This window comes from Bos grunniens, chromosome 14 (assembly GCF_055505025.1).
Source record: "Bos grunniens cultivar Pamir isolate PY7600 chromosome 14, Bosgru_T2T1.0, whole genome shotgun sequence".
Lineage (NCBI taxonomy): Eukaryota > Metazoa > Chordata > Mammalia > Artiodactyla > Bovidae > Bos > Bos grunniens.
Genome location: NC_141178.1, coordinates 72,792,359 through 72,820,063, shown reverse-complemented (window position 1 = coordinate 72,820,063; position 27,705 = coordinate 72,792,359). Strand labels below are relative to the sequence as shown.

Below are 27,705 nucleotides of genomic sequence, written 5' to 3'. Positions count from 1 at the left end.
AATCTAATTTTTCTTTCCAGTTTTGCTTTATGTACATTTTTTGATATGTGGAAAAGAGGGACAAGGGCTATAAACTGAGAGCCAAATGTGCTTTTGTTGTTCCAAATTTTCAAAGCCAGAAGCATATAAACCTGCACCTGTTGGTAATTACGAGCAAGCCAGCCTTTGCCAAATCCCAGGCCTCTGCTTAAAACTTTTTTTACTGGAACTAAACGATGTTGCCATTTTTATTTTTAGGTTTGCTGGCATGGGTAATCTCATTAAGGTGCTAACCAGGGACATAGACCACAATGCAGCACATTTTTTCTTGGACTTTGAAAGTAAGTCTCTTAGCCCCTCACGGCTGGTGCATAATGGTAAAGGTGAAAGAAATTAATACTCACACCACAGTGAAGGCCAGCTATTTGTTAATAAAATACGGGAATCACACGAAATTTGCATGACTTTTTTTCTTAATCGTAGGCAAACATCGCCATCATATGTATGATTTAGTTTTTCATTTGCCGAATCATGTTGAGTGTGGAGCCAGTGCTGTCCTTTCATTAGTCCATGAAGCAACTAGCCTTATGATGAACATTCTAACAGTATGCCTCGGTGACTGCCCAGCAATCTGGTTGCTTATAATCCTATTGTAATTCTATTCATATGAAGAATCAGAGTTGTGCTGCATATCCAGAATCAATTCTTTAAATAACTTCCACAAATTATTGAGAATCCAAATTTGGTTAGAAGTACATGCTTTGTTGAGCGGCATACAGGAAGTAGTCTGATATTCTGCTACTCTTAAGATGAAAGCAAAGGTGAGCTGTGGCCGAAACTCTTTAACATTTGGCTTTAAAATAAATTGTTTGTTCAGTGCAATATTAAACAAGATTACCTGTGAATAATTCTTGATCAGAAATTTCTTTTTCAGAATACTAGCACTATTGGAATACTTAAAGAATTTTTCATTATAAGGCCATTAATGAAACTTGGGAGAATTTTAAGAAGAATTAGAGCAACAGTTGTGCCATTGTGTACAGGAAAACTACATTTCACCTCTAGGTCCTACATATCAGCACCTGGAGAGCCCGCTTTGCTGAATGCCCGAGCACAGTCTGGGTAACCTGAAGGACGAATTCATGGCCTAATGAACATTTTCCCTGTTACGATTTTTTTTTTAAGTTAAATTTCAGATGTTCTTTTTTGTAAAGGGATATTTTCTCTTTTCTCATTCTTGTCTTGACAGGTACCTTAACATGGGGAATCTTCTTAAAGTTTTGACATGCACAGACCTTGAGCAGGGGCCAAATTTTTTCCTTGATTTTGAAAGTGAGAAGATGATTTTATATCTATTTTTCTTTGCCTGCAGTAGACTGCGTTTGTCTTGCACTAAATGAATGTTTCCACTTTGCCATCTTTTTAACTTTTGCTTTGCATGACTGAGCTATGAATTGTTTGAGTAAAACTTCTTGTGCCTTCTAGAACTGGAAGTCATATTTTATAGATTAAATTGTGATAATGTTTTTACTTGAATTTTTATAAGAGATTTATATCTCTTAGTTGGACATTAATTTATAATTTGAGATCTCTAGTAAAAACATTTGAGATGCTCTGAAAATATTTTTGGGAAAAGATTTTGGTGGAAAGGATATGCTTCTTCAAGATTTGTTAATTAGAAGCAATATTTGGGGAAAATTTTACTGTAGTTGAGAAAAATTGATTAGTTTTCAATTACTCTTTGTACCTATTGAAATACTTTGAATATAAAATCTGTTCATGAAGGCCATTCAAAGCTCAGTAATTTGGGCATAATATTAAAAGGTAAGTGTGAACCTTAATTATTTAATCTTTGCAGATAACTGATTTTAAAAGTTAAATTGATTATATGTATGTATTTCAGGAATTAATTTTTTTTCTAACTCTAAATAAAAAGAAAAATAATAGGTTCACAGACCTTTGAGTAATCTGCCTTCTGTTTGTTTCATGTTGCATGACCTATTGTAATATGGTCTAAGAGTGGCAGGTAAGTGTCATTGACCTCCGTGCATGCTAAAAGGCTTTTGCTTTTTTGGCTGTCAGTATTGCTTTAGCTTGTCTGGTTGTCAAATCGGGAACAATGATATTCAATTGGTGTTTTAGTGTGAATGTTGCTATTTTAACTGATCATTAGAAATTGTTAGGAAAGGGTGAAGAGCCTTTAGGTTATAAATCACGTTACCACTTGCATTTTCATCTGAGATTAAAACATTTGAACAGAGTTTTACAAACTTAAGACATTTTATGATTTTTAAAACAAATCCTTTAAATAAATCCCCCCAGAGATGTTGCATTTTTTTTCCATCAACTTCAGTTTATGTGATGTTATACAGTTCATTCTAGTTTATGAATAATTTGTTTTTTTTTTTTCTTTAAAGGAGGACAGATCATATGAGCACATTAATTTATAGTTTGTCTCCATTTAATGGGGCAGTCTGTGGCCTCTGATATTTTTCCGCTTTTATTACATTCCTGCTGATGTTTCATACTGACAGTTTGCATACTCTGCAGGCTAATGAAGAGTAGTCATGTCAACATCAGGACCTGTTGTTTGGTTTTTAGGGAACGATGTTATTGAATGATAGTTTTCTTGACCCTTCTCAACAATTTAACACTGCTATTTTAAATGCATGTGTAGCATGAATTTTAATCAGCTTGGGGATATTGAGCAGTTTGCTGATTTGAGGATTATTCTTTCAGATGAGGCAGCTTACATTAGAGCTGTATTTTAGTTTACTTGCATCTGTTTCAAACTTGCTGTTGTATATTTTTCTGCTATCCTGTCTCCTTATTATCTTTGTCTCAAGTTCCTTACATTTGCAGAATCTTGGCTTTGATATAGTCAAGATCTTGTTCAAGACTTGGCACTTGATCTTTTTATAAACCTAGCGTTATGTTGTGGTCAAGTGAGAAGCATGAATTTACTGTAGTTTTCAAAAGATTATTTGATCCTGGTTTTCTAATCTGTGAGGGTTTGGATCATGATCCTTAAATTTTAAATAGCTAATGTAGTAGCAGGAAAAGGTTAAAATTAATTACAAGAATAACCAACAGTGAAGAACTACATATAAAGTGTTAAGTTCCTAAAGGCAGATATAAACAGATATAAACTAAGTATTTGTTGCTTATATCAGCCAATGTAAAACTTTTGACACTGGTAACCTGTAAATGAAATGTAGTGAAAACAGACTGCAAATTAGGTCAGAGTTTGTCCCTGTTAATTCTTAGTTACATTTTGTAAATATATTTTCTTTTGAATCTAACATCAGAGTTGTCTTAATCAGTTTTACCTCTCATCCATCTGCATATTTATCTTCTTTTTGGAAATGTGCATTTGTAAAAGTGTATTTTATCATTCAGCTACTGTAGTGACCCCTTGAAACTTCCTTTCTTTTTAACTGTTTTATACCAGATTCAAAATTGCCAACACAGTTGATTTGCCAGTTCATAGGTTGATGAGATTAAAGTCATACTCTGTTATTAAACAGTGTTTAATACATTATTTATTTCTAGATAAACTGTAATGTTTAGGTTACCAGAATAATTTAGCTTTACTCTTACCATCATTTTAATTAGTTAAGCCTACCTAGTTCTCCATGGTTGGGCAGCTATAGAAACAGTACCAAACAGACAGATACATTGGCATTTTGCATCAAGCTGTATAAAAATGAACTATTCTAGTAATTTTGAACTATGATTTAATGGACCCCTATATTTTACAAAATGAAGACTGTCTTTACAGTACATCACTACCCCTTAATATATGTGCTTGCACACACACAGTGTTTCGCTTCAGCTTGCCTCGTGTGTGCGAGCCAGTAGGTACTGGAGATGCCAAGATAACTAACAAACAACCCTCGCCTTTGGGGAGTTCTCAATCCAGTAGAATAGGTAGAAATGCAAGCTAATTATTTACATCATTCAAAGTATGTAGGTCAGGAAAGGGATTAACTTTACCTGTGAGTGGATTGGACATGATGAGAGAATTCCTGACGGCGATATTAGAGTTGGATTGTGACGGGTGATGAGAATGTTTGATGATAATTTAGTGCAGGATGTTGTGGAGAAAAAGGAACATGTTTTTTAAAAAAAGCCTTAAGGCATGAAATGACATTCTGTGTTCAGTGAAGCGTATTATCTACTCGAAGTACTAGAAAGGTCTTTTTCTTAAAACATTATCCCTATATGATTTTATTTTAAGAATAGTGGTTTAATTAATATGTGAGTCCAGAGTTGCCCCATAAAATTTGCCAAGTTATGCTAATGACAGCACATTAAAAGCACTGAATCGGGGCCTATACAGCCTCTTCTAGTTCTTGAAATTTCTTATTTTATAATGACATTGTTAATTTATAGCACATTCTAATGACAGATCTTTAGCCTGAGTAACTACTATGTGTATTAGTTCACGCAGTTGTCTCTTGGGAGAAGAGGGACTTTTATTTTTATGTCCCTTCCCAGCCTTAGCAAGGTGCTTCATGATCACAGAAGTTCAGTATTCATTAGTTAACCTTGATTGTGTAACTCCAGGTAGACCAAATAGAAGAGTAAATATAGGTGGTTATTTGTGAGAAATAGACTCTTACTTTCTCTAATTCTTTGTTATAGAGCCTTTCCACTTAGTCATGCATTTCTTCGAATTCTTGTGTCTTTTGTGTTTCCTGTCCCCCTCTCCCCCAAGTCAAAAAATAATTTGATAGTACCCACTCTCTTAGTCTCTTGTTTTTCCATTTTACCTTTTATATATTTTCAGTTGCTTTTGCCCTGTACTTGAAATTTCTGATGGCATTTTCTTATATTTATTTTTCTAAAATGATATAGGGTTGTTTTGTTTAGATATAAAAATGCATAATAGCCTTCTTTAACACATGCTGGAGGCATTTTTATAAATCTATACCTTCTCATTCATTCAACAATTACTTATCATTGAAAATCTACTAGGTACTAAGTTTATGTACTGAACAGTGGGATGTACTGTACATACCCTACCTCAGTGGGATTATAAATATTTACTGTGTGAATGAATGAGATTAAAGCAGAAAGACCTCTTATGTCACAGTTACAATTTTTATGTGACTTAAAATTTTTTTCCTTTTGTAACTCATCTTTGCCTCTGTACCATAACAACGTCAATTTTAGCAGTTACTTTCAATGACTCTTCAGTAGGGAACTGGTGTGAAATTATTAAAATAATTAATTCTACCCTCAAATAGTAAGAGCAACTGAAACATGCTTTAATTTCCCTTGAACAGCTTTTAAAACTAAGCTTGATGAGTAATCACTATGCCTACTCTCAGTAGTAGATAGCATTTTGCAATCAAATGAATGTCCTTTTGTTAATTGGCTAAGTGATGTGTTTTTCCTCAAGTAATTAAATTTTTCATTTTTTGCTATGAAAAATCAAAGTGACAAGTCTTGGTTGATCCCATTTTGGGGAAAAATGCCTTATTTTATGCAGTCCTTTCCCCTCCCGAGTATTTCCGCCTTTTGCATGACTTGCTGTCAGTAAAGCAGTGCTTACCTGTCTGCTCTTTTCTGTCTGTCTTCATTTCTGCAGCAGTCTTCAGCAGCTTTCAAAATTATCAATGTGACTTTCCTGTGACAGTCTAAAAATGTTTAATCAGTGTGGTGCTGGGTATTTTTCCACCCTTAAGGGAAACTGGAATCTTCTCCTTTATTTTTAAATTTCTTGGTACTTATTAAACCTTTAATAATGATTAACCACTTCCAAGGTCTATTTAAATCTCCTTGATAATATTTCTTTTGTATATAATTCTCAGTGTCATGTTTTTCTGTTAACAGCTAGTCACCACACCCAAAATACATAGTTCAGTGTTTTCAAACTTCACAAATATCTTTTAATATATATCAGTCAAAATATTGTCTTTTGTCATGAATTCCCACTTCATGAATTCAAATTATGATACGTGTCTACTATTGATGTTATGTCTGTAGTTTCATAGTTTCATATGGAAAGTATAAAACTGCTGTTTTTTGCATGTAAAATTTTTCTCTGCTGCTTCTGGTGTAAGTATAAAAAGTTATAACTGAAGTGTACTTTTTTTTTAGTGTGTGTCTAATTATGACTGGAGAATATGGTCTGGCTAAATGAAAAAATATTACTGCTAAATGACAAACTCTGATTTTTAAAAAATCATTTAGCTATAATATCAGTATGCTCCTGGTAATACCATTATAGCTTTGGACACAGAGTCTTATAAATTTTTCAGTCGATTCCTCTTGTGTAATTTGTCATAGCAGTTTCATTAAAAAAAAAAATACATGACTTCTGAAAGGAGAGTTTCAAAACAAGGAAACAGACTTGGGAACACAAATTCTTAAGTTGGCTTTGCATGTGAATGTTACTCTTACTGTTGCTGTAGTACTGTCTTAAGTATGTTGAAATTAAAGTTTGGTACTGTAATTGTTGATTTAAGAACATAAATGATATATTTTTGACTAGTTGGCAAGTTTAATAAAGGAAATTGAATTATGACTTGCCTTAAGCACAAAGTAAAGTTCCAGGTTTTAGGCACCTGGACTTCTAGTTTTGTGTGTGAACTAAGTTTTTAAAAAATTTTTAAGGAAAGGAATAAATAGATCTTTGTGTATTTATGGGAAGGTGGAGTATGTGCAGAAAAGTCTAGGTTCTAGTATTATATGATTGGTAAATAATATTTATGAGAAATGTTCTTAATTCATATTATAAATGTGGTCTGCTTCCCCTACCCTCCAGAGTATAAGAGAAAATTTTAACATGGAGGAATTCTGACACCACAATTGCTCTCTAAAACATTATGGTAATCATAATGTTTATTATTTTAAGTGCTTTTTGCCTTGTTTGTAGTCTTTGAATATAGTCTAGTGGGAAAGATTTATGAAAACTCAGATTCCTCACAGAACATCCATTTCTCTCATTTCCCCCCACCAAAAATCAAATGTATTGAATAAAAAAGATTTATCCTTAGCAAAACAAATGACTAGGGTATTAAAAACAGGATTTTTGTCACCTCGGGCCTTAACAGAGAAATCCAGAATTACTCATCTATTAAAACCTATGTTTTGTGGCTAACGCCACACATGGTGGAAGTGCCCATATGTTTGTGTTCCTAACTATGCTTTTTATAATTCCTCCTTCATTTTTCTTCTCACTCGGTCCCAAGTATATAGAAACTCAGTTTTTGCATTAATAGTTCAAAATTTCAGTGAAAATATTGTATCTTAAAGTATCTAGTATTTAGTAGCCTAGTAATTCTGGAGTCCTTTCATAACTCAAACTCCTCTGCATAGTAATCTGCACCTTTTGTTCATCAGAAGAGAAGTTCACTGGTCAGAGTATAAAGTGGTTTTTAGAACCACTAAAGTCTTTTTTCTTAGTTTCTAATTTTTTATATCAAAACTCTGTCATTAAAGTGAACTTTATAGGAAAGTAGTTTATGTCTTAAACTGTAGATGAGCCAGGTACATTAGTTAGCCTTTCATTTCTGTTGAGTTAAATAGATGGCTATTCATGGATTTTCAGTTATTACTATTAGTGGCGAGTATGGTAGAAACAGTGAGTATACACTGACAATTAAAATTTTTGAGTTACAACTCTCATTTGTTTAATATAACACGTCATGATTTGTAACTTGAATAATAATGTTTGGTGTTCCTTGCTTCTCTATGATATTTACCAATTTGAGGCTAGTTATTCAAATGCAGAACTATGGAAAAATGATCAGTCTTTTTAAGAAGTATGAAGTTAGCATTGGAAAAAATGTTACGTCAAACCAACTTTTTAGAAAATTGGATTATTTAATACTTGAGTTATTATACATGTACTTAAAAAAATCATGACTGTAAATTTTCTTGTGCTTTCCTGCTGTTTAGATGCCCAGCCGACAGAGTCTGAGAAGGAAATTTATAACCAGGTGAATGTGGTTCTAAAAGATGCAGAAGGCATCCTGGAGGACTTGCAGTCGTATAGAGGAGCTGGCCATGAAATACGGGAGGTGAAAATTCCTGTCCCTCTTTTTAATCTTTATTGTTTCCTGTATTGTGTTGTCTGTTTCCATAGTCAGAGTTATTTAAAGGAAGATTACTTGCATTATTTCAGAAGTGGTTGCAGTGATATATAAGGGTAAACAATACAAGGTTCTATAACTACGTAATTTATATATATTAAAGAGAATTCCTTTGGTTTACTCTCATACCTGAAATTTACAGTATCCATGGGTGTACTGTTCATACTGTTTTTGGAGGGGAGACCATCAAGCATTCTATGGCTTTTCTGTTCTGCCAGTCTATCTTTCTGCTCCTCCTAAGCTTTCTAGGAGAAAACCAAAACCATCTTTGTGATCTGGACCCCGTCAACTGTGTCTGACGCCACCAGAGAGTAAATGTGTGGTGTGGTCTCCCTCAGCTTTCTTCTCCCAAACCTCTGAAATTATCCAGGTTTTCATCCATCTCTTTTTCTGTTGCTTTTATTTTTTTTTCCCCCAGAAGAAGCTGTGTCCTTACTTCTTACTAAGACTAACTTCTCTACCTTTGTTCTCCACCCTCCTCTGAAACTTTTCTCTTTGAATTTCCTTCTCTTAATTGCATCTTTTTCTTTTACTGAGTTCTTCCTCACGCATGCACACATACACTCGGGTGTCCTGTACTACCCAAAGAAACTCCCTGGCCTCTGAACCTTCTGTCTCTTTTTTCTCATTATGTTTCTTGAAGGCATAGCTCACACTTTGTTGTTTCATTTTTTTCCTGACCTTCTGCTTCTATTCTTCTTCTTATCTCTCCCAACTGGACTGTTTGTTTCCCGAATGTCTTGCACATGTATAATTCCTTGCCTTTGTTCTTGTCTGGAACGTGCACTTCTTTTTTTCTTTTCCTGCTCAGTTCCTATCCTTCCTTCAAATCCGAATAATCTGCTTCCCTGTACTCTTTTGCCATAGCACTTTGCACATTTTTTTTTTTAACGGTAGCCACCACTTTTTTTTTAAAAAAAATCACTGATATATGATGTCTATTTCTTCAGCCTTCTAGCTTGAGGAAGGTTTCTTTCTTATTTTTGTGTTATCAGCACCTAGTACAGTGCTTGGTAAGCAGTTAGTAACTATTGAAGAATAAATGCAAGAAAACTACTCTTGCCAGTATCCCTGGCTTGAGTTAAAACCTTACGATTTCAGTAAATGAAAGCATGTAACCATTTCTGTGAATTTCAAGTTTTATAAACAAGATTGCCGGGAGAAATATCAATAACCTCAGATATGCAGGTGACACCACCCTTATGGCAGAAAGTGAAGAGGAACTAAAAAGCCTCTTGATGAAAGTGAAAGACGAGAGTGAAAAAGTTGGCTTAAAGCTCAACATTCAGAAAACGAACATCATGGCATCTGATTCCATCATTTCATGGGAAATAGATGGGGAAACAGTGGAAACAGTGACAGACTTTATTTTTTGGGGCTCCAAAATCACTGCAGATGGTGACTGCAGCCATGAAATTAAAAGATGCTTACTCCTTGGAAGGAAAATTATGACCAACCTAGATAGCATATTGAAAAGCAGAGACATTACTTTGCCAAACAAAGGTCCATCTAGTCAAGGCTATGGTTTTTCCAGTGGTCATGTATGGATGTGAGAGTTGGACTGTGAAGAAAGCTGAGCACCGAAGAATTGATGCTTTTGAACTGTGGTGTTGGAGAAGACTCTTGAGAGGGACTCTCTTCTAGAGAGTCCCTTGGACTGCAGGGAGATCCAACCAGTCCATTCTAAAGGAGATCAACCCTGGGTGTTCTTTGGAAGTAATGATGCTAAAGCTGAAACTCCAGTACTTTGGCCACCTCATGCGAAGAGTTGACTTATTGGAAAAGACTCTGATGCTGGGAGGGATTGGGGGCAGGAGGAGAAGGGGACGACAGAGGATGAGATGGTTGGATGGCATCACTGACTCGATGGACATGAGTCTGAGTGAACTCTGGTAGTTGGTGATGGACAGGGAGGCCTGGCGTGCTGCGATTCATGGAGTCGCAAAGAGTTGGACACAACTGAGTGACTGAACTGAACTGAAACATATCAAAGCTGAGTATAAATCTAATGTAAAAGAACAAATGTGACTACTGAAACTGTCATAGGTCAGTGTGAAGACTTTATTGACTTAGTAGAACAACCATTCTACCTTTTGAGAAAACATAATAGAATAACAGAGTGTTTAATGGAGGTTGGTTTATGAAGAAATGGGTTTTTTTTGTTTCTTTTTAAAGAAACAGTCTTAATCAATGCAAGTGGCATTGTAGAATCATTATCTTTTTGGAGGTCAGTTTGACAAGGTGTAAAATCAGATCTATAAAATTATCTGTACTCTTCTGTCAGATATTTAATTTTAGAAAATACTCTCAAGAAGGCTATCATTCAAGGGGGAGATAAATGTAAAAATCTTTATGGCTGACTTATTCATCATAGCAAAAATTTGGAAACAATTCATAGAGTTGTTTTGAGGATAAAGTTAGATAATCTATCAGAAGAGACACATAGAAACTGACACATAGAACATAGACTGAGAGTTTACTGATATTACTATGCTAATGAGGTGAATTATATATATATATATGTATTTGTTTAAGTAGCACTTTATTAAACACGACTCTAAAGGTGAATAAAATTTGATTTAAGACAGAATCTAGGGACTTCCCTGGTGATCAGTGGCTAAAACTCCGTGCTTCCAGTGCAGGGGGCCTGCGTATGATCCCTGGTCAGGGAACTGGATCCCACATGCCACAGCTAAGAGCAAAGATCCCGTGTGCTGCAACTAACACCCAACGCAGTCAAATCAATAAATAAGATAATTTTTTTAAAAAAGAATCTATTAAATAAAGCTTATTCTCTAGAATAAACCACTAGAGAGGGAAATAAGAACTTTCTGCTAATGTTTTGATACATCAAACATTTTAACATCTTTGAAAATAAGAGTTATAATGCCTACTCCCTGACAGCCTCGCCCGCTTCTGCTCTTCTTACCTCTCCTACACTGGACTGCTTGTTTCCCTAATGTCTTACACATGTACAGTTCCTTGCCTTTGTCTTTGTCAGGAACATGGCACTTCTTTTTTTCTCTTCCTACTCAGTTCCTAGCCTTCCTTCAAATCCCAGTAATCTGTTGCCCTGTACTCTTTTGCCATAGCACTTTGCATGTTATTTTTTTTAATGGTGGCCATCACTTTTTTTTAAAAAAGACTTGTCATCTCACCAAGTGCCCTTTTCCACATTGGACTATGATATAGGTGCTGTGTCAAAAATGTTATTTAACAGCAGTGGAACTGCTCTGAGAGGAGAGTCACAAGTATAAGGTGAACCAAAAACAGTTGTCATAAAAGAGCAGCCAGTGTCTTCGGTTTTAAATCCATGCAAGGCACACCCAGGGAAATAGTTAATTCTGTTCAGTCTTGACAGTGGGTGACATTTGCTAGAGCATTTTAATATTATGAGAATGAGTTGGTATTTAGAAAATCATGTTTAAATCCTTGCAAGAGAGATTGGATAGGCTTCTGAAGAGAAGAAATAAATTTTAAATTTTTATCTGTTTGCTTATTCCCCAAATAATAAAATGAACAAGTTTTTACTACTTGATATAAAACCATTGAGATTTGGCTTAAAGGCTAAAAGGATTGTTTCGTGCACATCAGAATAATATCACAGTCCCTTTGAAATAGTCATATTAACATAATGTGAAATAAGGATTGTTACATGTTGTAAAGTCCAGTTTTCTTTAACATAACATTATTTCTAAATAGTCATATAAGTGAGATTCATTTCAGACTCCTATTTGTTTATGTAAAAAAGATTGAATATAATGACAAACTTATTTATAAAGCAATTTGTTTAAACAGTGTATACAGCCCACTTATTTAGCTTGTCGCTAATTTATCTGAAGCATCTTCTAAATCTGTCAAGTTTCCGTTTTGTTTCTTTCTGGTTTTATATGGATGGAGTCAGAGTACTAGTGTCTTGGGAAAATCTGAATGTACCATTGTCTTCTGATGATGATGTAAACAGGCACTTCACATTTCAGATGGAATGTTTAGCTCATGTGAAGATGTTAGAAAAAGCAGACCAGGTTATGGAAAAAAGGTGAAGAAAAGCATCTGTGAGCAAGAGAAAGAGGAAATCAATAATATACATTTCTTTGGGAATAGCCCTCTGTACTTACAAATGATTGCTCAATAACTTGGAAGACTGGGCAGAGAAAGCACATATTCATATTTACAATAGAGTCTCTATATTATGTTTTATTTTCTCCTCTTTCACATTTGAAACTTTTTCACCTTCTTCAAGAAAACCTAAAAAATTTAGATTCCAGAATAGGATTTTAGTTATAGGGAAGGGATAAGTAACAATTTCTAAATCATATTTTTCAGGTTGATTTAGGTTCTTCAGTGTTTGATAGCTTTTTTAAAGCTAGGTTGGACCTTGGAATTTGAATTATTGAGAGTTTATTAGCCTTTTCCCCAGAATTGGGTCTTATTTCATTTATCACCTTCCTTTTTTGTTCCTTTTATCCACTAAAACAGTTCTTAAAGAATTTCTAAGAAAGCTTGTCTGTGATATGGGAAAAAATATAAAATGGTATCTTTATTTGGTTCTAAATTTGAGAGTCTAAATTTTAGATTCTAACAGGTATCAAGACATAATATACCTGACAAACATACATTGTGTCATTTGTTTAATCTCTTCTATCCATATCCATTGCAAGGGTGATGAAAACTATTATACTAGGTTTAAAGGACCCTTGGAGTTGAGAAGGCCAGTTTCAGCTCTCCTAGATCCATTATACTGAGTGTCATAGACTATACCAGGACTTCCTATGTTTGCCAAAACCTGTATTTTAATGTAAAAATAATACTGTTATGATTTTTAAATAAATCTTGATTATTTTTATTCTTTGGATTTTGAAGGCAATCCAGCATCCAGCAGACGAGAAGTTACAAGAGAAGGCATGGGGTGCAGTTGTTCCACTAGTAGGCAAATTAAAGAAATTTTACGAATTTTCTCAGAGGTTAGGTAAGTGGAAAGTTTTATCATTATGATTTCCTCAGTGAAAAAGGAGATTATTGATACTGGAAGCTATTTACAAGATTTCATGTTCACACTGCTAAATGTATATGTCTCATAGGTAAAGCAGCTTGGTAGACTATAAGATTATAGCTTAATGTTGCTGTCTTCCTGTTCAGCTAGGTCTTTTAAGTTATTTAGACCATTTTCCTCAACAAATTAAAACTTCTATAAGAAGATTTCCAATTTTTTGCAGCCTAACGTGTTCTATTGTGAGAACTGCTGGTAGAATTCCTTTCCAGCTCTGGAGCAAATCCTTTCCCATGTGTGGCAACTAATTCTCAGTCTCCTCAGTGATTTAGATTTTTGTGTTCCTAAGATTAATCAAATCCATGCAAATCCATGTACCTAAAACTCAACACGATGAGAACTAGGAAGCTAATGGTATAAGTGAAGTTACTGAGGGAGTTATTAAGTAAAAAGAATTCAGAACGGTATGCTTTTTCCCTTGTATGGGAAAAATTATTCCAAGATCAGAATTATGCCTTTAATACAGTGAATAAGTAGAATTGGAGTTCTTTTTCTTGAAGAAGGAAGAGACACCAGGTAAGATTTAGCCATTTAGCTGCTTGTGTAAATTGGAAGAGCTCTTACTTTGTGAAGTTGGGAGCATGGGGTGGGAACCGGTGTAGATTGTGTCAGAAGTTTGAAGTATTTCAGTTTAAGCTTTTTACATGTGTTTATATAGTTTTACTTTTTGAATCATATAAATATGTTATATATCCTAAATGAGTACATACAATTTAATAAGAGAGCTAGTACTGTAAGATAGAAGACGGTTGTTCAGTTGCTCAGTCGTGTCCAACTCTTTGTGACCTCATGGACTGCAGCATGCCAGGCTTCCCTGTACATCACCATCTCCTGGAGTTTGCTCATACTCACTTCCATTGAGTTGGTGATACCATTTGGGGGCTTATAAGCTAAATTTAGACCCGAGATATAATTTGTTTTGCCCACGTGGTTTTTTAAAACTTCCTAATTAATTCCCACATTTTAAAATTGGTAATTGTTTGTGTTTTGTGTGTATGTGTCTTAATTGGTTGCTTTGGAAAAATCAGTAGATCAGGCAACAACTGTTCAGTTGATCTTTCCTCTCAGTTGGCAAAGCTAAACGGCAAAGCGACTGTGTCCATTAGTTAAGGTGTGTGCTTTCTAGTTGCAGTGGGTCTCTACTGCATCCTGGTTTTTATGTCTTGCTCTCTTTATGTCTTTATGTAAACTGCTTGGCCATTGTGTCAACCTCTGCTTCAAAGTTGAAATCCTGTTTGTTTTTTTTTTCCAATGTCTGTATTTTTTAAAAAGTAAGAGAATTGCTATTTTTCCTTAGATGCAGTACATGCTGTCAAATGCAAAGACAAGTAATAGTTGAGATAGAAGCGTTTGCGTAAATTGTCCTTTTCTTATAGAAGTAAGAATTATCAATTATTTTCCTCAAGCATAGCGGTCAGTTCTTTCAGTCAAGTATCTTATGTAATCCACAGCTTTGTAACCTCAGGGGGCCTAGGTGTTTTCCTCTTGGTTGTCTTCACTACTATTTTAAATAAGTAGTTCTACTTCTCAGTAGTACCACTGCTACTTTAAATAAGAGTTTTCTTGTGTATTGCTAGTTCCCAGCTGCTTTTGAAGTTTAAATGCTTTTGATGCTGCATAGATCCTTCTCACGTTCATATTGGTCTCTTAGCATTTGCCAATTGAAAAGAATAATTATAAAATAGGTCAAACCAGGGAGGTTTACACGTTCATATTTTAACTACTGGAATTACATCAGGTGAGTGGTGTGTGTTTTGGCACAAGTGCTGTGTTCCATCTCATCAGAGGTTGTAGTAACACAGGAAGTAGCAAAAAGCTCTCGGTTTTTCATTCTGTCACGTGGAAGCCTTGAACCTTTGTTGTATAGGCTAGGACTTCTGTAAAGGTGTGAACAAAGTACATTTAAGATCTGGTGGTTTACTCCTCATCTCTTGGCTGGTAGCATGGTTCATGTTTCCAGTTTCCTTGCTGACAGGATGCATATCCTTGCTTGCGTGTGATAGGAACTCAGTGTTGAACGAGTGAGCGAGTGATGGATTAATGAATACATGCGTCTGATAAATGAAATATTAGTTAGATGTTTAGGAGAAGCAGTAATAATAGATTTTAGGCTTTCAAGGCCTAATGCCCTGTGTTTGAATTCTGGTGTTTGTGGTTATTAGCTGTGTGCTCTTGGCTCCATCATTTAAATTCTGTGAGCTTCAGTGTCCTACTTGGACCTCCAGTGAGTTGAGCCCTCTGCTTTAAGTGCACGTAACCTCTGTTGTCTCTTCTCTCCCGCGCTGTCGAGCCAGAGATGAGGGTAAACACCGCACACAGCACACGGAGCACCACACAAACTGTGAAGATGCGTGTGGTCCTTCAGAATTTCAAAGAGAAGGTTGCTTGGCTCGAGCACTACAGATCAGCCATGGGCTGGACTCCAGGAGAGGGACCACTTGACTAATTTGAAAGATACTGAGCTTTGCCAACATGGTTTAACCTTGCTGACCTAAGAAACATCCTGTATTTGCTTGTTTTGGTCAGAGGCCTTCCCAGTTGAGGCAGCTGTCTAAGAGAAGGTTGTGTGTCCAGACAGTACACAAACTGCTTTGTGTCTGCTTAGTCTTCCTCCCATTCCAGGGGCTGACAGCGGCCACCTCCAGAGATTATAGTGAATGAGTCTGTCCAGCATGTTGACTCCTCTTCAGTGGGCTAAATTCACCAAAACCTATTCAGAAGGTTCTGAAGTGCACAATAATGGTGGTTATCTCTCTTGGTTCTTTCAGATCCCCTGCAGTCCCTATCCTTTGGGTTCTCTCCTGAGGATTCAGACTGGTCTTTGATAGTGGATGGCTGGCAGTAAGAGAATATATGGCTCTGGTCTCTCTGAAGGGACCTCCTCTTCCTAGTCAGGCCTTGTTCCCCCTTCTGGATCTACTTTGTGGCCTGATCTGTCATTATTTCTCCACTTGATAAGTCACCTATACTCCCACACTCCGTTCTCCATGCTGCAGATGAAGTTGAGTTTTTATTTTTTAATTCTTTATTAATTTTTGGCTGGGTCTTTGGTCCTGCTTGAGAGCTTTCTCTAGTTGCAGTGCCTAGGGCTTCTTGTTGCAGTGGCTTCTCTTGTGGAGCACAGGCTCTGTGTACCCAGGCTCAATAGCTGTGGCTTATGGGCTCAGTAGTTGTGGCTCACAGGCTTAGTTGCCTGCAGCATGTGGAATCTTCCTGGACCAGGGATTGAACCAGAGTCCCTTGCATTGTCAGGCAGATTCTTAACCACTGGGCCACTAGGGAAGTCCGAAGTGGAGTTTAAATGCTAACCTGATGAAGTCACTACCCAGCTTAGTTTCTCTAGGGATGCTAAGTTGGGCCAGGGTGCTTCGTGTGGCACACAGATGATGTGCATATGGTTTTAGTCCTGGGTTCCTCCCCTCCTTGCCTCTCTGTTCCACCTGCATTGTTGTCCTGTAGTTTCTCTACTCGGTCGTGCCCCTCTCAGCTCAGGGTTGGGCTCCCTGCCTGTCTGTCTACAGACTCCTGCTCATCCTTAGCATGCAGTCCAGTCTCGGTCCAGGTGTCATGTACTCAGTCAGGTCTTTCCCTGAGTCTGCAGCTGGGTGAAGCTCCATTTTCACACCTTTCCACAGTACCATACCCTTCTCAGTACATATCCCAGCTGTAGTAAGTTGTCTGTCTTCTCTCTGTGTAATTAGTCTCTGTGTGAGCATAGGGTGTGTCCATCTTCATCGTTGTACCCAGTGCCTGACATGTATTAGACCATCAATATATTTTTTAGCTTACTATTAAAAAAGGATGATAACTATCATTTGAAGGTACTGTGTGGATTACAAATAGTGTCTAGCTCAGTACCTGGCACATAATAGATGCATAAAGAGTACTTACTATTGGTACTAATCAATAATTTAATATTTTATAAGATTATGGAAGGCTAGTTAGAATGTCATTTTATATGAGAAACAGCTTATTATGGTGGAAATAATAGGGCTGTGAAGTCAGAAGCACTTGGCATTTATGAAATATACCCTTGGGGGTCTGACCTCTTTGAAACTCAGTTTATCCATCTGTAATGCCCATGTCATAGTTGACAGTGAGAGTTAAATGACAGACTAGGTTAAGTACACAAGTATGGGTATTAGTTCATAATTGGGTAGATCAAATAAAAAAAATAAATGGTAGAGTTGGTAATTTTTCAGTTTTTTAAAAGTTGATGTGAGATAAACTTGTTTTCATTAATAAATAATTTTATTAATCTAGCATTTATTCACAAATGGCAGACCACCATCTAACTCTATAAACTTTGTTTTCTCTGAATAGAATCTAGCCTTGTATGATTCTGTAGTATGTAACAGTATTAGTTTGATTTCTGGGATTTTTTTGAAATGAAATCAGTATATATATATATATATATATATATATATATATATGTATATATATATATTTTTTTAGTATTTCCATTTTTAAACACAATATTAGTCTGGCATTCCAAAAGTAGCAGTTGTTTCAAGGGACAATTTTATTTGTGTAATGAATTAGAATTTTTGTATTATGGCCCTGAGACAGGAAGCTGTACAACACTCAGGAAGCTAATTATTAAATCACATATTTGGCTTCTTTTCATAGCTGAAAAAAGATAGTTTGTGTTTATAAATAAACAGCACAAAGTATGTGAAGTTGGTAATTCATTCATACCCACATACAGATATGACTGACCATAGTTTCACCAAAAAAGACATAGTAACAGTTACCATTTCATAAAAATCAACACTGTGTAGAATGTGAATATAATGTAAGATTTGTCCTTTGATCCTGGTATTTCATTCAGATTCACATTCTTCATGATTCTGAATTTGGGTTTACAGAAATTGAGTTAGTCACTTCAGAGTTTCTATTCTAGTAAACAGTACTCAGTTTGAGTGTTATGTTTAGATAACCTAGCTTTTAAAGAAACCTTATTTTTATGGAAATTGAAATCAAAACATTTTAAAAATGCTTGCTTTTTAATAAATAGATACAAACAACATCTTCATGTTTTGTTCTTTAGAAGCAGCGTTAAGAGGTCTTCTGGGAGCCTTGACAAGTACCCCATATTCTCCCACCCAGCATCTAGAGCGAGAGCAGGCTCTTGCTAAACAGTTCGCAGAAATTCTTCATTTTACACTCCGGTTTGATGAACTTAAGGTAGGATTGTCCTGCTGGTCCTCCTTGTTATAGAAGAAAATCATGTGTCTTTCAATGAGTACTAGGAGGAAATGCCTGGAGCCCTTATTAAAATGTGGTGGAATGATGTCTGCTGTTCCTAAGCAAAAGTGGAAAGCTGGATTTAAAAATTATGCAGGCTTTTTGGTGTAGCATAGCAAACAACAAATTGCTTAATATTCAGTTTTCATTTAGCTTCATTTTAAAAAGTATCTCTGAAACAACAATATTGACATCTTCTAATATTTTTCTTTTCTGCTCATCCCCAGTTTTTTTCCCAGCATTCTTCTATTAATATATAAAAATGTTGATTTTTCTTTGTCTCTCCTCCCCCTCTCCTTTTTTCCTTTCTTCCCTTGTCGTCTTTCTCATACCCTCCCCTTCCCCGCATCTACTTATTAACATCATTTTTGCTAGGAGTGCATTTAAAGAAAGAAGCATTAAATTCCGTATCAGGAGACCTTAATTCCACGTTAGGCTCTATCATAGTAACAAACGATGAGGCAGGTCCTCTGACTTGCCAGCACCTCATGTAACTTGTTTAGAAAACGGAAGAGCTGGATTCCCAACTCCAGCATTTTATAAACATTACATCATAGACAGCTATTCTCCTTTAGTCATACTTTGAGCACAGATGGTTTGTTTATAAAAATTTTAGTCTGTTTGACGACTGCCCTGTATATTAATTGTAATAACCCACAATGAGTGGGTACACATTCCTTTTTGTTTTTGTCTATTTGGTAATACCATTTTTGGTGAGCAGCCTTTTCATATGTTAGCTGAAATTAATGAGAAGAAAGGACAGTGTACTGACTGACTGAAAACCAGTGTGCACAGTGTTCTGTGTCCATCATGAGACAGTTAACAAATCAGTGCGTAAGCACAGTGTTACATAATTTAAGTGCAGGTCATCATCTTGGATGGTAACGGTTTTAGTTCTTAAAGTGGTATTACAAATTCGATAATGTAAATTAACTAATTACAACTCTAGTAGATACTTTATTTAATTTTTATACTATCCTTTAGTAAATAACTTTTTCTTTTATAAATGTTTTCTTTAGATGACAAATCCTGCCATACAGAATGACTTCAGCTATTACAGAAGAACATTGAGTCGCATGAGGATTAATAATGTTCCAGTAAGTTGAAGCTTGAATTATGGCATAATACTAATAATTCAGATCTCGATTTGTTCAGTTTAGTCTTTTATTCATTCACTCATTCATTCAGATAAAGCTAAAGATAGTAGTAAAGTTAATAATTACAGGCATCCACAGCTGTGGGAAGAAAGAGCAAAATGTAGCAAGCCATATGGTATTCACTTATTTTTCTGCGTGGTTCTTTGTTCCACAGCTACTTCAGTAAAACTGCTTTTTGTCTGTATAACATTGATAGAAAATTTCTCTTTGTTTTCTCGTTTTAACTGCAGAAGAGTTTCATGAGTTAGTGGTTATGAGTTATTCGTCCCCATGTTCTTAGATTGGAAGACTCTTGGGGAGAGGTTGACCCGGGATAGGAATAGCACTAATCCTGGCAGGAAGGGGAGCGGGGTCTTGGACCCCAAGCACGTCTGTGTCTGACACCGCTGTGTGAGAAGATGGCTCTGAGCCTGTTGCTCAGCTAGCACAGCATCTCTTCTGGCTTGTTAGCCTCTCGACGTCTCGTTTTAAGCTGTTTAATACTCTTTTCTCCTAGACATCAAATGCCAACCTTAAGTGTGAGAAAAATACTATCTTTTTCTCTAGATATTTTGTGGACCAATACTGTGCTAATTTGTATGAAAAGCAGAGAAAATTTCTAGGATCATCCCTGGCCTCAAGTAGATAGTTTAATGAAGAAATACTATGTAAGTTTGTGAGGAGTGTTAAGTGGCATAAAAGGTTAAAAAAAAACCTGAAAGGATCATCAGAGACCACCACAATACTGTAAAGCAATTGTCTTCCAGTTTAAAAAGAAAACCAAAGGAGACCATTGAGTAAATATTTTATGAAGTCCTTGCTCTTAAGACAGGCCTGGATCAAAAGAAAGATTTCTTTTAATGAATCATCTGTTACATGTATTTGTTTGGTTTTGCATAAGCCAGTTTATTCTGTGAGGCTGACCTTACTGTCTGTCTTTCTCATACTCACTATGTAAAATAAAGTAAATAAAATGACCCACTTTTCTGTTAGGGCCCTCCTGCCATCATTCAAGACCAAAGGCCCTGAAATCATCTTTGCAGAGCCTTTTGCTCTCAATAATTATAGGTCAGTTCAGTCGCTGTCAAGTGCCATTTTTCTCAGATTCTTCACTGCCCCCCTTCCCATCTCTTAGTACTGCTGTCCCAGTTGAGAGCCTAATTCCCACTGTTTTTGGCAACTGTTCTGTAGCTGCAGAACTTATTTTCTGGCATACTATCTATCTCTTTCTTTTTGGTACAGTCTGCCATCAATAGTTAACTTTATTTTTAAGATTGGCTTAATTGTTACTCCTTTCTTCTAACGCTAAGTGGCTTCCCATTACCTACAGAAGAAAAATATGACCTGAAGCTAAGATTTAGTCTGACCCCAGCTTTCCCTTCCAGTGTCCTTTCACTGATTGCTGTCCCTTATTACACTGACCTGTTTGAATTTACACTTTGCCAAGTCATTTGAAAGCATGCTCTGCCCCCTGACTGGTTGAAATGCCCTGTGTACCTGCTCATCATGTGCCATAGCCTAGACCTTCCATGCATCCGTTTTAGTTCCTCCCAGTCTTAGTCCTCTACTCATCCCCCACTTTATTCCTCATCTCTTAGCATGTTGCTAAGATAAGCTATGTGGATACTTGCTTGCTCCTAATAGGGTGTGATGTCATAGTCATCTTTCTGTCCTCTGTGGCATTTAGATGGTCTCTTGTATACAGCAGGCAGCCCATTCAAGTTTCATTTAATGGCTTAATATCATTTAAAATATTTTTAAAGAAGTTAATCTTGAAAAAAAATTTCTTTATATTTTAATCTTTTTCTTGTTAAAGGTAATGTAAGTGTGTACATTTGAGGGGCTAGAATGTAAGCATATTTATTATTAATAGATTAGCAAGCACTAGCTAGGCACCTTGCCTAGGTCCGTTTATAATATTATTTTAATAACTTAGGAGCTGATATTAAGTGTCCTTATTTTCCACACAGGCAGAAGGAGAAAATGAAGTAAATAATGAATTGGCAAATCGAATGTCTTTGTTTTATGCTGAGGCAACCCCAATGCTGAAAACCTTAAGTGATGCTACAACGAAGTTTGTATCAGAGGTAGGCATTGCCTAGGAAGTTACGCTTTGTGCATTCCTCTTCAGCCTGTGTCCAGATAGGATGGGCTCGGTGAGTCCACTGCAGACCCTCTAAGCTTGATAGATGCACTGAGTCTGGTCCTCTCCCCTGAGACCCACGTGTACACACCTGCCGCCTATCGGCAGTCACCCTTAGGATGGATAGTCGACACCCCCGTGGTCTGCTGACCACAGTGAGGTCTTGACACTGTACAAGCAGATAACTTAAGAGTTTTCATTGCCAGTTCCTTTCTTTATCTCACCCCTACATCCACTCCATCAGACAAGGCAGTCTTCTTATTAAAGTGTACCCTGAGTCTGAGACTTGACCCTTTACTACCTCGAGCTACCTCTCCGGAGCACCCCACCTCTTCTACCTGGATTTCTGCATCCATGCTCTGACCCACTGGGCCTGTCTCCTGAGTGTAGCCAAGTAGTCTTCTTAAGACCCAAACCACGTTCCCTTCTTCTCTGCGTAAAAGGTTTCCAGTTTGGGAAGTTAAAGAGGGAGGGGGCACATGTATACCTACGGCAGAGGCCAACAATATTGTGAAACAGTTTTCCTTCAATTAAAAATAAATAGCTTTTGGAGGGGGGAAAGGTCTCCAATCGACTTCTTAGGGCCCTTAGGATCAAATCCACGTGTCGCGTGTCTCTTGGGGCCTCATCTGCATGTCATGGCTGTTCCCGCCCAGCTCTCAAATGTAAGGGCTTCTTGAGAGATGGGAGGATCTCAGCTGTCTTGCTCCTAGCTGTGTCCTCAGAGCTTAGAACAGTACCTAGAATCCAGTGCATTTTTTTTTCTAGTGCATTTTTTAAAACAAAATTTAGAGGAGGAATCAGATTTTAAAGTTGATAATTTTTCATGTTATGCTAGGTTTTAAATTTTTCTTAAGTAATAGCTGTTCATCACTCTTTTGTTCTCTGTACACTTTTACAGAATAAAAATTTACCAATAGAAAATACCACAGATTGTCTAAGCACCATGGCTAGTGTGTGCAGAGTCATGCTTGAAACACCGTGAGTATTTGCTGATCTTTTTCACTTTAACAGTCCTGTTGAAATGATTGACAAAGATATGAATATGTCATATTTGGAAGGTGGAATTAAATATATCCCAAGTATGTAATAAACAAAATTAAAATAATTACACAGCTTAATGTAGGTTCTGGTTAAATGTACAAAGTACATTTGGCTTTCAGGTTCATCAGACCAGTTGGATGCTTCAGAATAGGGGTTTTGTGTGCTTTTGAGAGGATAGGGGAAGAACTTTAAAGCTCGTCTGGTTATGCCTTTCAGATATTCTCTTTCCTTTTCAAAGAGCACTTTGCCTTTTTGCTAGAGGGCTAGAAATATTCTTAAACACATATCCCTTCCTCTCAACATCAGTTATTAGTCCTCAGTCTTCTTTGTTGTCCCCAACACTAACCTAAATTCTCTTCTGGGTTTCTCCTCTCTTTCAAACCATTTGTAACATATACCACAGTGTTTTCTGTCTGGATTTTCCTGTCAGCAGGCAGAAAGAATTCTTCCTATGTTTCTAAATAGTATGATTTTATTATATAACTTTAGTTTTGTGGAGCTTTTTATTTTCCAAAACAATATTATATACTCACCTTATTGGAAAATCTTTTGAAGTAAGAGAGCAACTGCTTATCCTCATAGCATCGTCATCCTCATCTAGGGGAGCAGGGTCCTGGGGAGTGAAGAGGCTTGTGCACGGTGATTGACCTCACACACGTGCTTGGGTGTCTCCACTGTGGTCTGGACTCTTTCTGCTATGCCATACTGCCCTCCTCGTAGACAAAAAGTGCTGTTTCCTTTTTCCCATTTGAGAGAAGACTATGATTGAATTTTAGAATATTAAAAGCCTGCAATACAGTAATATGTATAGATGAAGTTAACGTCTGTAAATGCCAATACTTTCTCTATTAAGCTAGTGGCTTTTCTCATCACATTGAGATGACAGCCTTTCAAAGCACCCATCCCCAAACTTTTACTTTGGGGCTATTTTTAATCTCTCTAAAATTGTCTGATCTCTGCTGAGCAGAAGGGGCAAGATACCAACATGCATATGAGACCAGGATGTATAAGTGATAACTGTTCCGCCCCCTTATTTCTCTGGGAATCTCGTTGCAGAGAAGGTGAGGGTGTAGTCTCAGCGTCCCTTTTATACATCAACAGGATGTAACTGAGCATCAGCCAGCTCTTGAGTCTGTGATGGGCCTCACCCACCTTTGTGTTTCCTACCCTCCAGGGAATACAGAAGCAGATTTACAAATGAAGAGACGGTGTCATTCTGCTTGAGGGTAATGGTGGGCGTCATAATACTCTATGACCACGTGCATCCAGTGGGAGCATTTGCCAAAACTTCAAAAATTGATGTAAGTTGTATTTGTTTTTTATGTAATTCCCAGTAATTTCAAACATAAGTGGAAACCATAGACTTTTATTTAAAGAGCTGGCCGGCTACACTCTGTCTCAAAATTTAGTTTTATAGTTTGTGATAATGGTGTATTTTGGTTTTCTCTTCTCTCATGGTATTTCTTATAGCCCAGATACAGGTGGAATAGAATGACTGAAGGTAACTGCACTGTTTTAGAGTATCTCCTTGTGGGGAAGCCTCATTCATAACGTGGTACTTCCACATATTTGGCAATATATGTAAATAAATAATGAAACAAAAAAATCTTTTTATTGTATCCTTTCTTCCTTTGACTGAATGCCATTTTTAAACAAAAGATTTACTTTCAAGTATATATTAAAAGCCAATAGAGGTGCCCCAGTGAAGAAAGCTGAAGACTATATACTGTCCCTCCTCCTCCCAGTCATCGTAATTTGTGGTTGTAGCCTCAGTTTCTCTACTTCGTAATTTCTCCCCTCACTCTCACATCTGGTTCATGAGAATTTTAACCAGTGTTTACTGAGAATTGTCTTTCAGTTACCCTTTGACAGACTCTTGGCATTTCATGTATAGAGAACTGATGATTAATCAGTCTTCTTGTCTTCATCTATCCTATGTAAAAAGAAATCAACATTTTTTGAGTCATTATTGTGTCCCAGGAATTTCAACATTTGCTCTCTCATTTAACTTTGAAAATACTCTTAGGATGTAGGTGTTATTTCCCCTGTATTAATAGAGAAAGAAAGTTTAGGGAAATTTCTTAATGTAATTGCCAGTGAACGGTATGGGGTCACACAGAGTCGGACACGACTGAAGTGACTTAGCAGCAGCAGCAGCAGTGAACGGTACCTGGATTTTGAACCCACGTCTCCATGGCTTTCAAAGCCTGTGGTGTTTCTGCCATGCTATGCTTTCTCACAGGAACCAGGCTCATCTTCCTTCTGGGTCATTTTCATCGAGTTGTTCGCTTTCTGTGAAGCCTGTGACAAGTCTCTGCTGCTGTCCCCATCAGTTCCTCATGAGTCCTCCTGGCTTTTGAGGCCCTCTGTGAGCTGCCCTGTGCGATTCACCTTAGCCCTCTGCATGTGATGAGCTTTCTTACTTTTTTTATTGGGTTCATCTACCTGGAAGATGCCTCTTTTTCTTACTAGGGTGTCCATTCCATCCTTTAAAAGGCTACTCAACACCTTTTCCAGAAAGTCCTACTTTAGTAAACCCTTAGTTTTCTCATTATGTGTTTGGTATGTTCTGTTCATCTGATTTGGTTTCCAAAAAGTTTTGATTGACAAACTGAAAATGACACTTGGGTAGATTCTTTCCCCCTATTCTAAGAATAATTGTTTTGACATTTCTAGTGTGTAATTTCTCATGAGTGCCATAGGTGTGGAGCTGGTTTAAGTATTAACTGTTTTGAGAATGAATGTTAGATGAAAACTAAATGTTTCCCCTTTTCTGTTTCGTTTTCTACTTAGATGAAAGGCTGTATCAAGGTTCTTAAGGACCAACCTCCTAACAGTGTAGAAGGTCTTCTCAATGCTCTCAGGTGGGTGTGTGCACAGGTACACGTGGACAGGGTGAACGTGTTAAGACGTTGTTCCAGTGTGTGAATAACATAAATGTTAGAAATGGGAAGATCTTGTGTTGCTTATTGGTAGTCTTGCTTTCAAATATTGGTCACAGTATTTTTTTATAATGAAGAATGTGTGTGTATGTGTCCCACTGAAAATAGCAGCTTCATTTCTTTGCTGTGGAGTGTGGCTTTCACTTTTCTGCCCACCTCAAAGGAAGGGCTGCTTTTTTGTTTTTTTTTTTAATAAAAAGCAATTGTATAAAACTCAGAAAACAGGAAAATTTTAAGAAGAAAACATAGAAGCCGCACTATTTCGAAATAAACCACTATTAATATTTTGGTATATACCCTTGAAGTTTTTTTTGTTTTTTTGTTTTAAACATTTTGATGCATATTCTTCCAGAGTTTCTTTTTAAAATACTTGTATATAGTCATAGCTTTATATAAAAGTTACCTTTTACAAAGTAATATTACACAAACTGTTTTATAGCTGAACTTTCCCTTAGTATAGTATAATTATATTTCTATGTTCATACTACAGATCTTCATTACTTTTGTGCAGTTTTTATAATGAAAATAAAGCAGTCTAGTCATTATTTGATGTCTGTCTTCTTGGTTTATACATAGTTGTTTAGTTACTAAACAAGTTGTTTACTTACTTTAGTTACTAAAGCTCCTTCAATCCTGGACTATTTTTAAATGAAAATTTCAACCCATTATAGAGTCTTGACTACAGAGATTTAAGTGATAGTTATCATTTCCCTACTGTAGAAGATGATTTGCTTGTTACTTGATTGTTTTGTGTTTGAACACAAAAACTGTGTGAGTGCAGATGTTTATTCAGTGACTTTTTGAAGTCATAGGCCATTGTAGTGCATTGTAATTCACGTAATAGGATAAACTGATTTCCAATATAGTATTACTTCCTCACATGTTTTGTGAGCGAAACAGACACTTAGTCACGTCTGGTGTGCATCATTAAGCAGAATCTAGGCTGTGTCATTTCAGCAGAGTGGAACCATGAAATTATGTTATTAAGATGATGAAAAATATTCTATAAGCAGTGACTGTCTAAATAAAGATAGTCTGTTCTGGGGGTGGGGGTGGGAAGAAGGCTCAAAAGGGAGGGGAGATATATATATATATATGTATATGTATAGTTAACTGATTCTCATTGTTGTTTGGAAGAAACCAGCACAACATTGTAAAGCAATTATCCTTCAACTAAAAAATAAATAAAAAGAACATGTATTCTAAGTGAAAACCTGAATGATTAAGGAACATAATATAACAAAAAAAAAAACCCCTTATGTCAAACTGTTTCAACCATAAGCCTATCAGAAACCTTAAGTTCTTTGAATTTTTTACTCTGGAGACTTCTCCACTGATTGTATCAATATTTATGGTATTGTGATTCTTCCAGCTTGATCCCTTTCCGAGTATTCCCCATGTCGCAGTCAGCCTGAGCTCTCTCCCAAGCCCTTTCCTTTCTGATTGGTTCAGTTCAGTTCAGTCGCTCAGTCATGTCTGACTCTTTGCGACCCCATGAATCACAGCACACCAAGCCTCCCTGTCCATCATCAACTCCCGGAGTTCACTCAGACTCACGTCCATCGAGTGGGTGATGCCATCTAGCCATCTCATCCTCTGTCGTCCCCTTTTCTTCCTGCCCCAAATCCCTCCCAGCATCAGAGTCTTTTCCAATGGGTCAACTCTTCACATGAGGTGGCCAGAGTACTGGAGTTTCAGCTTTAGCATCATTCCTTCCAAAGAAATCCCAGGGCTGATCTCCTTTACAATGGACTGGTTGGATCTCCTTGCAGTCCAAGGGACTCTCAAGAGTCTTCTCCAACACCACAGTTCAGAAGCATCAGTTCTTCGGTGCTCAGCCTTCTTCATAGTCCAACTCTCACATCCATACATGACCACAGGAAAAACCATAGCCTTGACTAGACGAACCTTTGTTGGCAAAGTAATGTCTGTGCTTTTCAATATGCTATCTAGGTGGGTCATAACTTTCCTTCCAAGGAGTAAGCGTCTTTTCATTTCATGGCTGCAGTCAACCATCTGCAGTGATTTTGGAGCCCCAAAAAATAAAGTCTGACACTGT

General features: G+C 36.7%; 1 protein-coding gene across 47 annotated transcripts in view; it reads left to right on the top strand.

The window, feature by feature from the left end:
• CYRIB (CYFIP related Rac1 interactor B) overlaps positions 1-27,705 on the top strand; it is a 148,486-nt gene that overhangs the window by 114,746 nt on the left and 6,035 nt on the right. For 22 of the 47 annotated variants that reach the window (XM_086335537.1, XM_086335529.1, XM_086335538.1 and 19 more), the window contains 9 exons: positions 1,229-1,311; positions 7,891-8,012; positions 12,948-13,053; positions 18,185-18,321; positions 19,401-19,478; positions 21,488-21,604; positions 22,562-22,641; positions 23,879-24,005; positions 25,498-25,568. In XM_086335537.1, the coding sequence (XP_086191663.1) occupies positions 1,239-1,311; positions 7,891-8,012; positions 12,948-13,053; positions 18,185-18,321; positions 19,401-19,478; positions 21,488-21,604; positions 22,562-22,641; positions 23,879-24,005; positions 25,498-25,568 (911 nt within the window). In that variant the 5' untranslated portion in view covers positions 1,229-1,238. Of the gene's footprint in view, positions 1-237; positions 321-1,228; positions 1,312-6,754; positions 6,819-7,890; positions 8,013-12,947; positions 13,054-18,184; positions 18,322-19,400; positions 19,479-21,487; positions 21,605-22,561; positions 22,642-23,878; positions 24,006-25,497; positions 25,569-27,705 lie in introns of all 47 variants that reach the window. The other 25 variants (XM_086335558.1, XM_086335557.1, XM_086335561.1 and 22 more) reach the window with 4 other exon arrangements.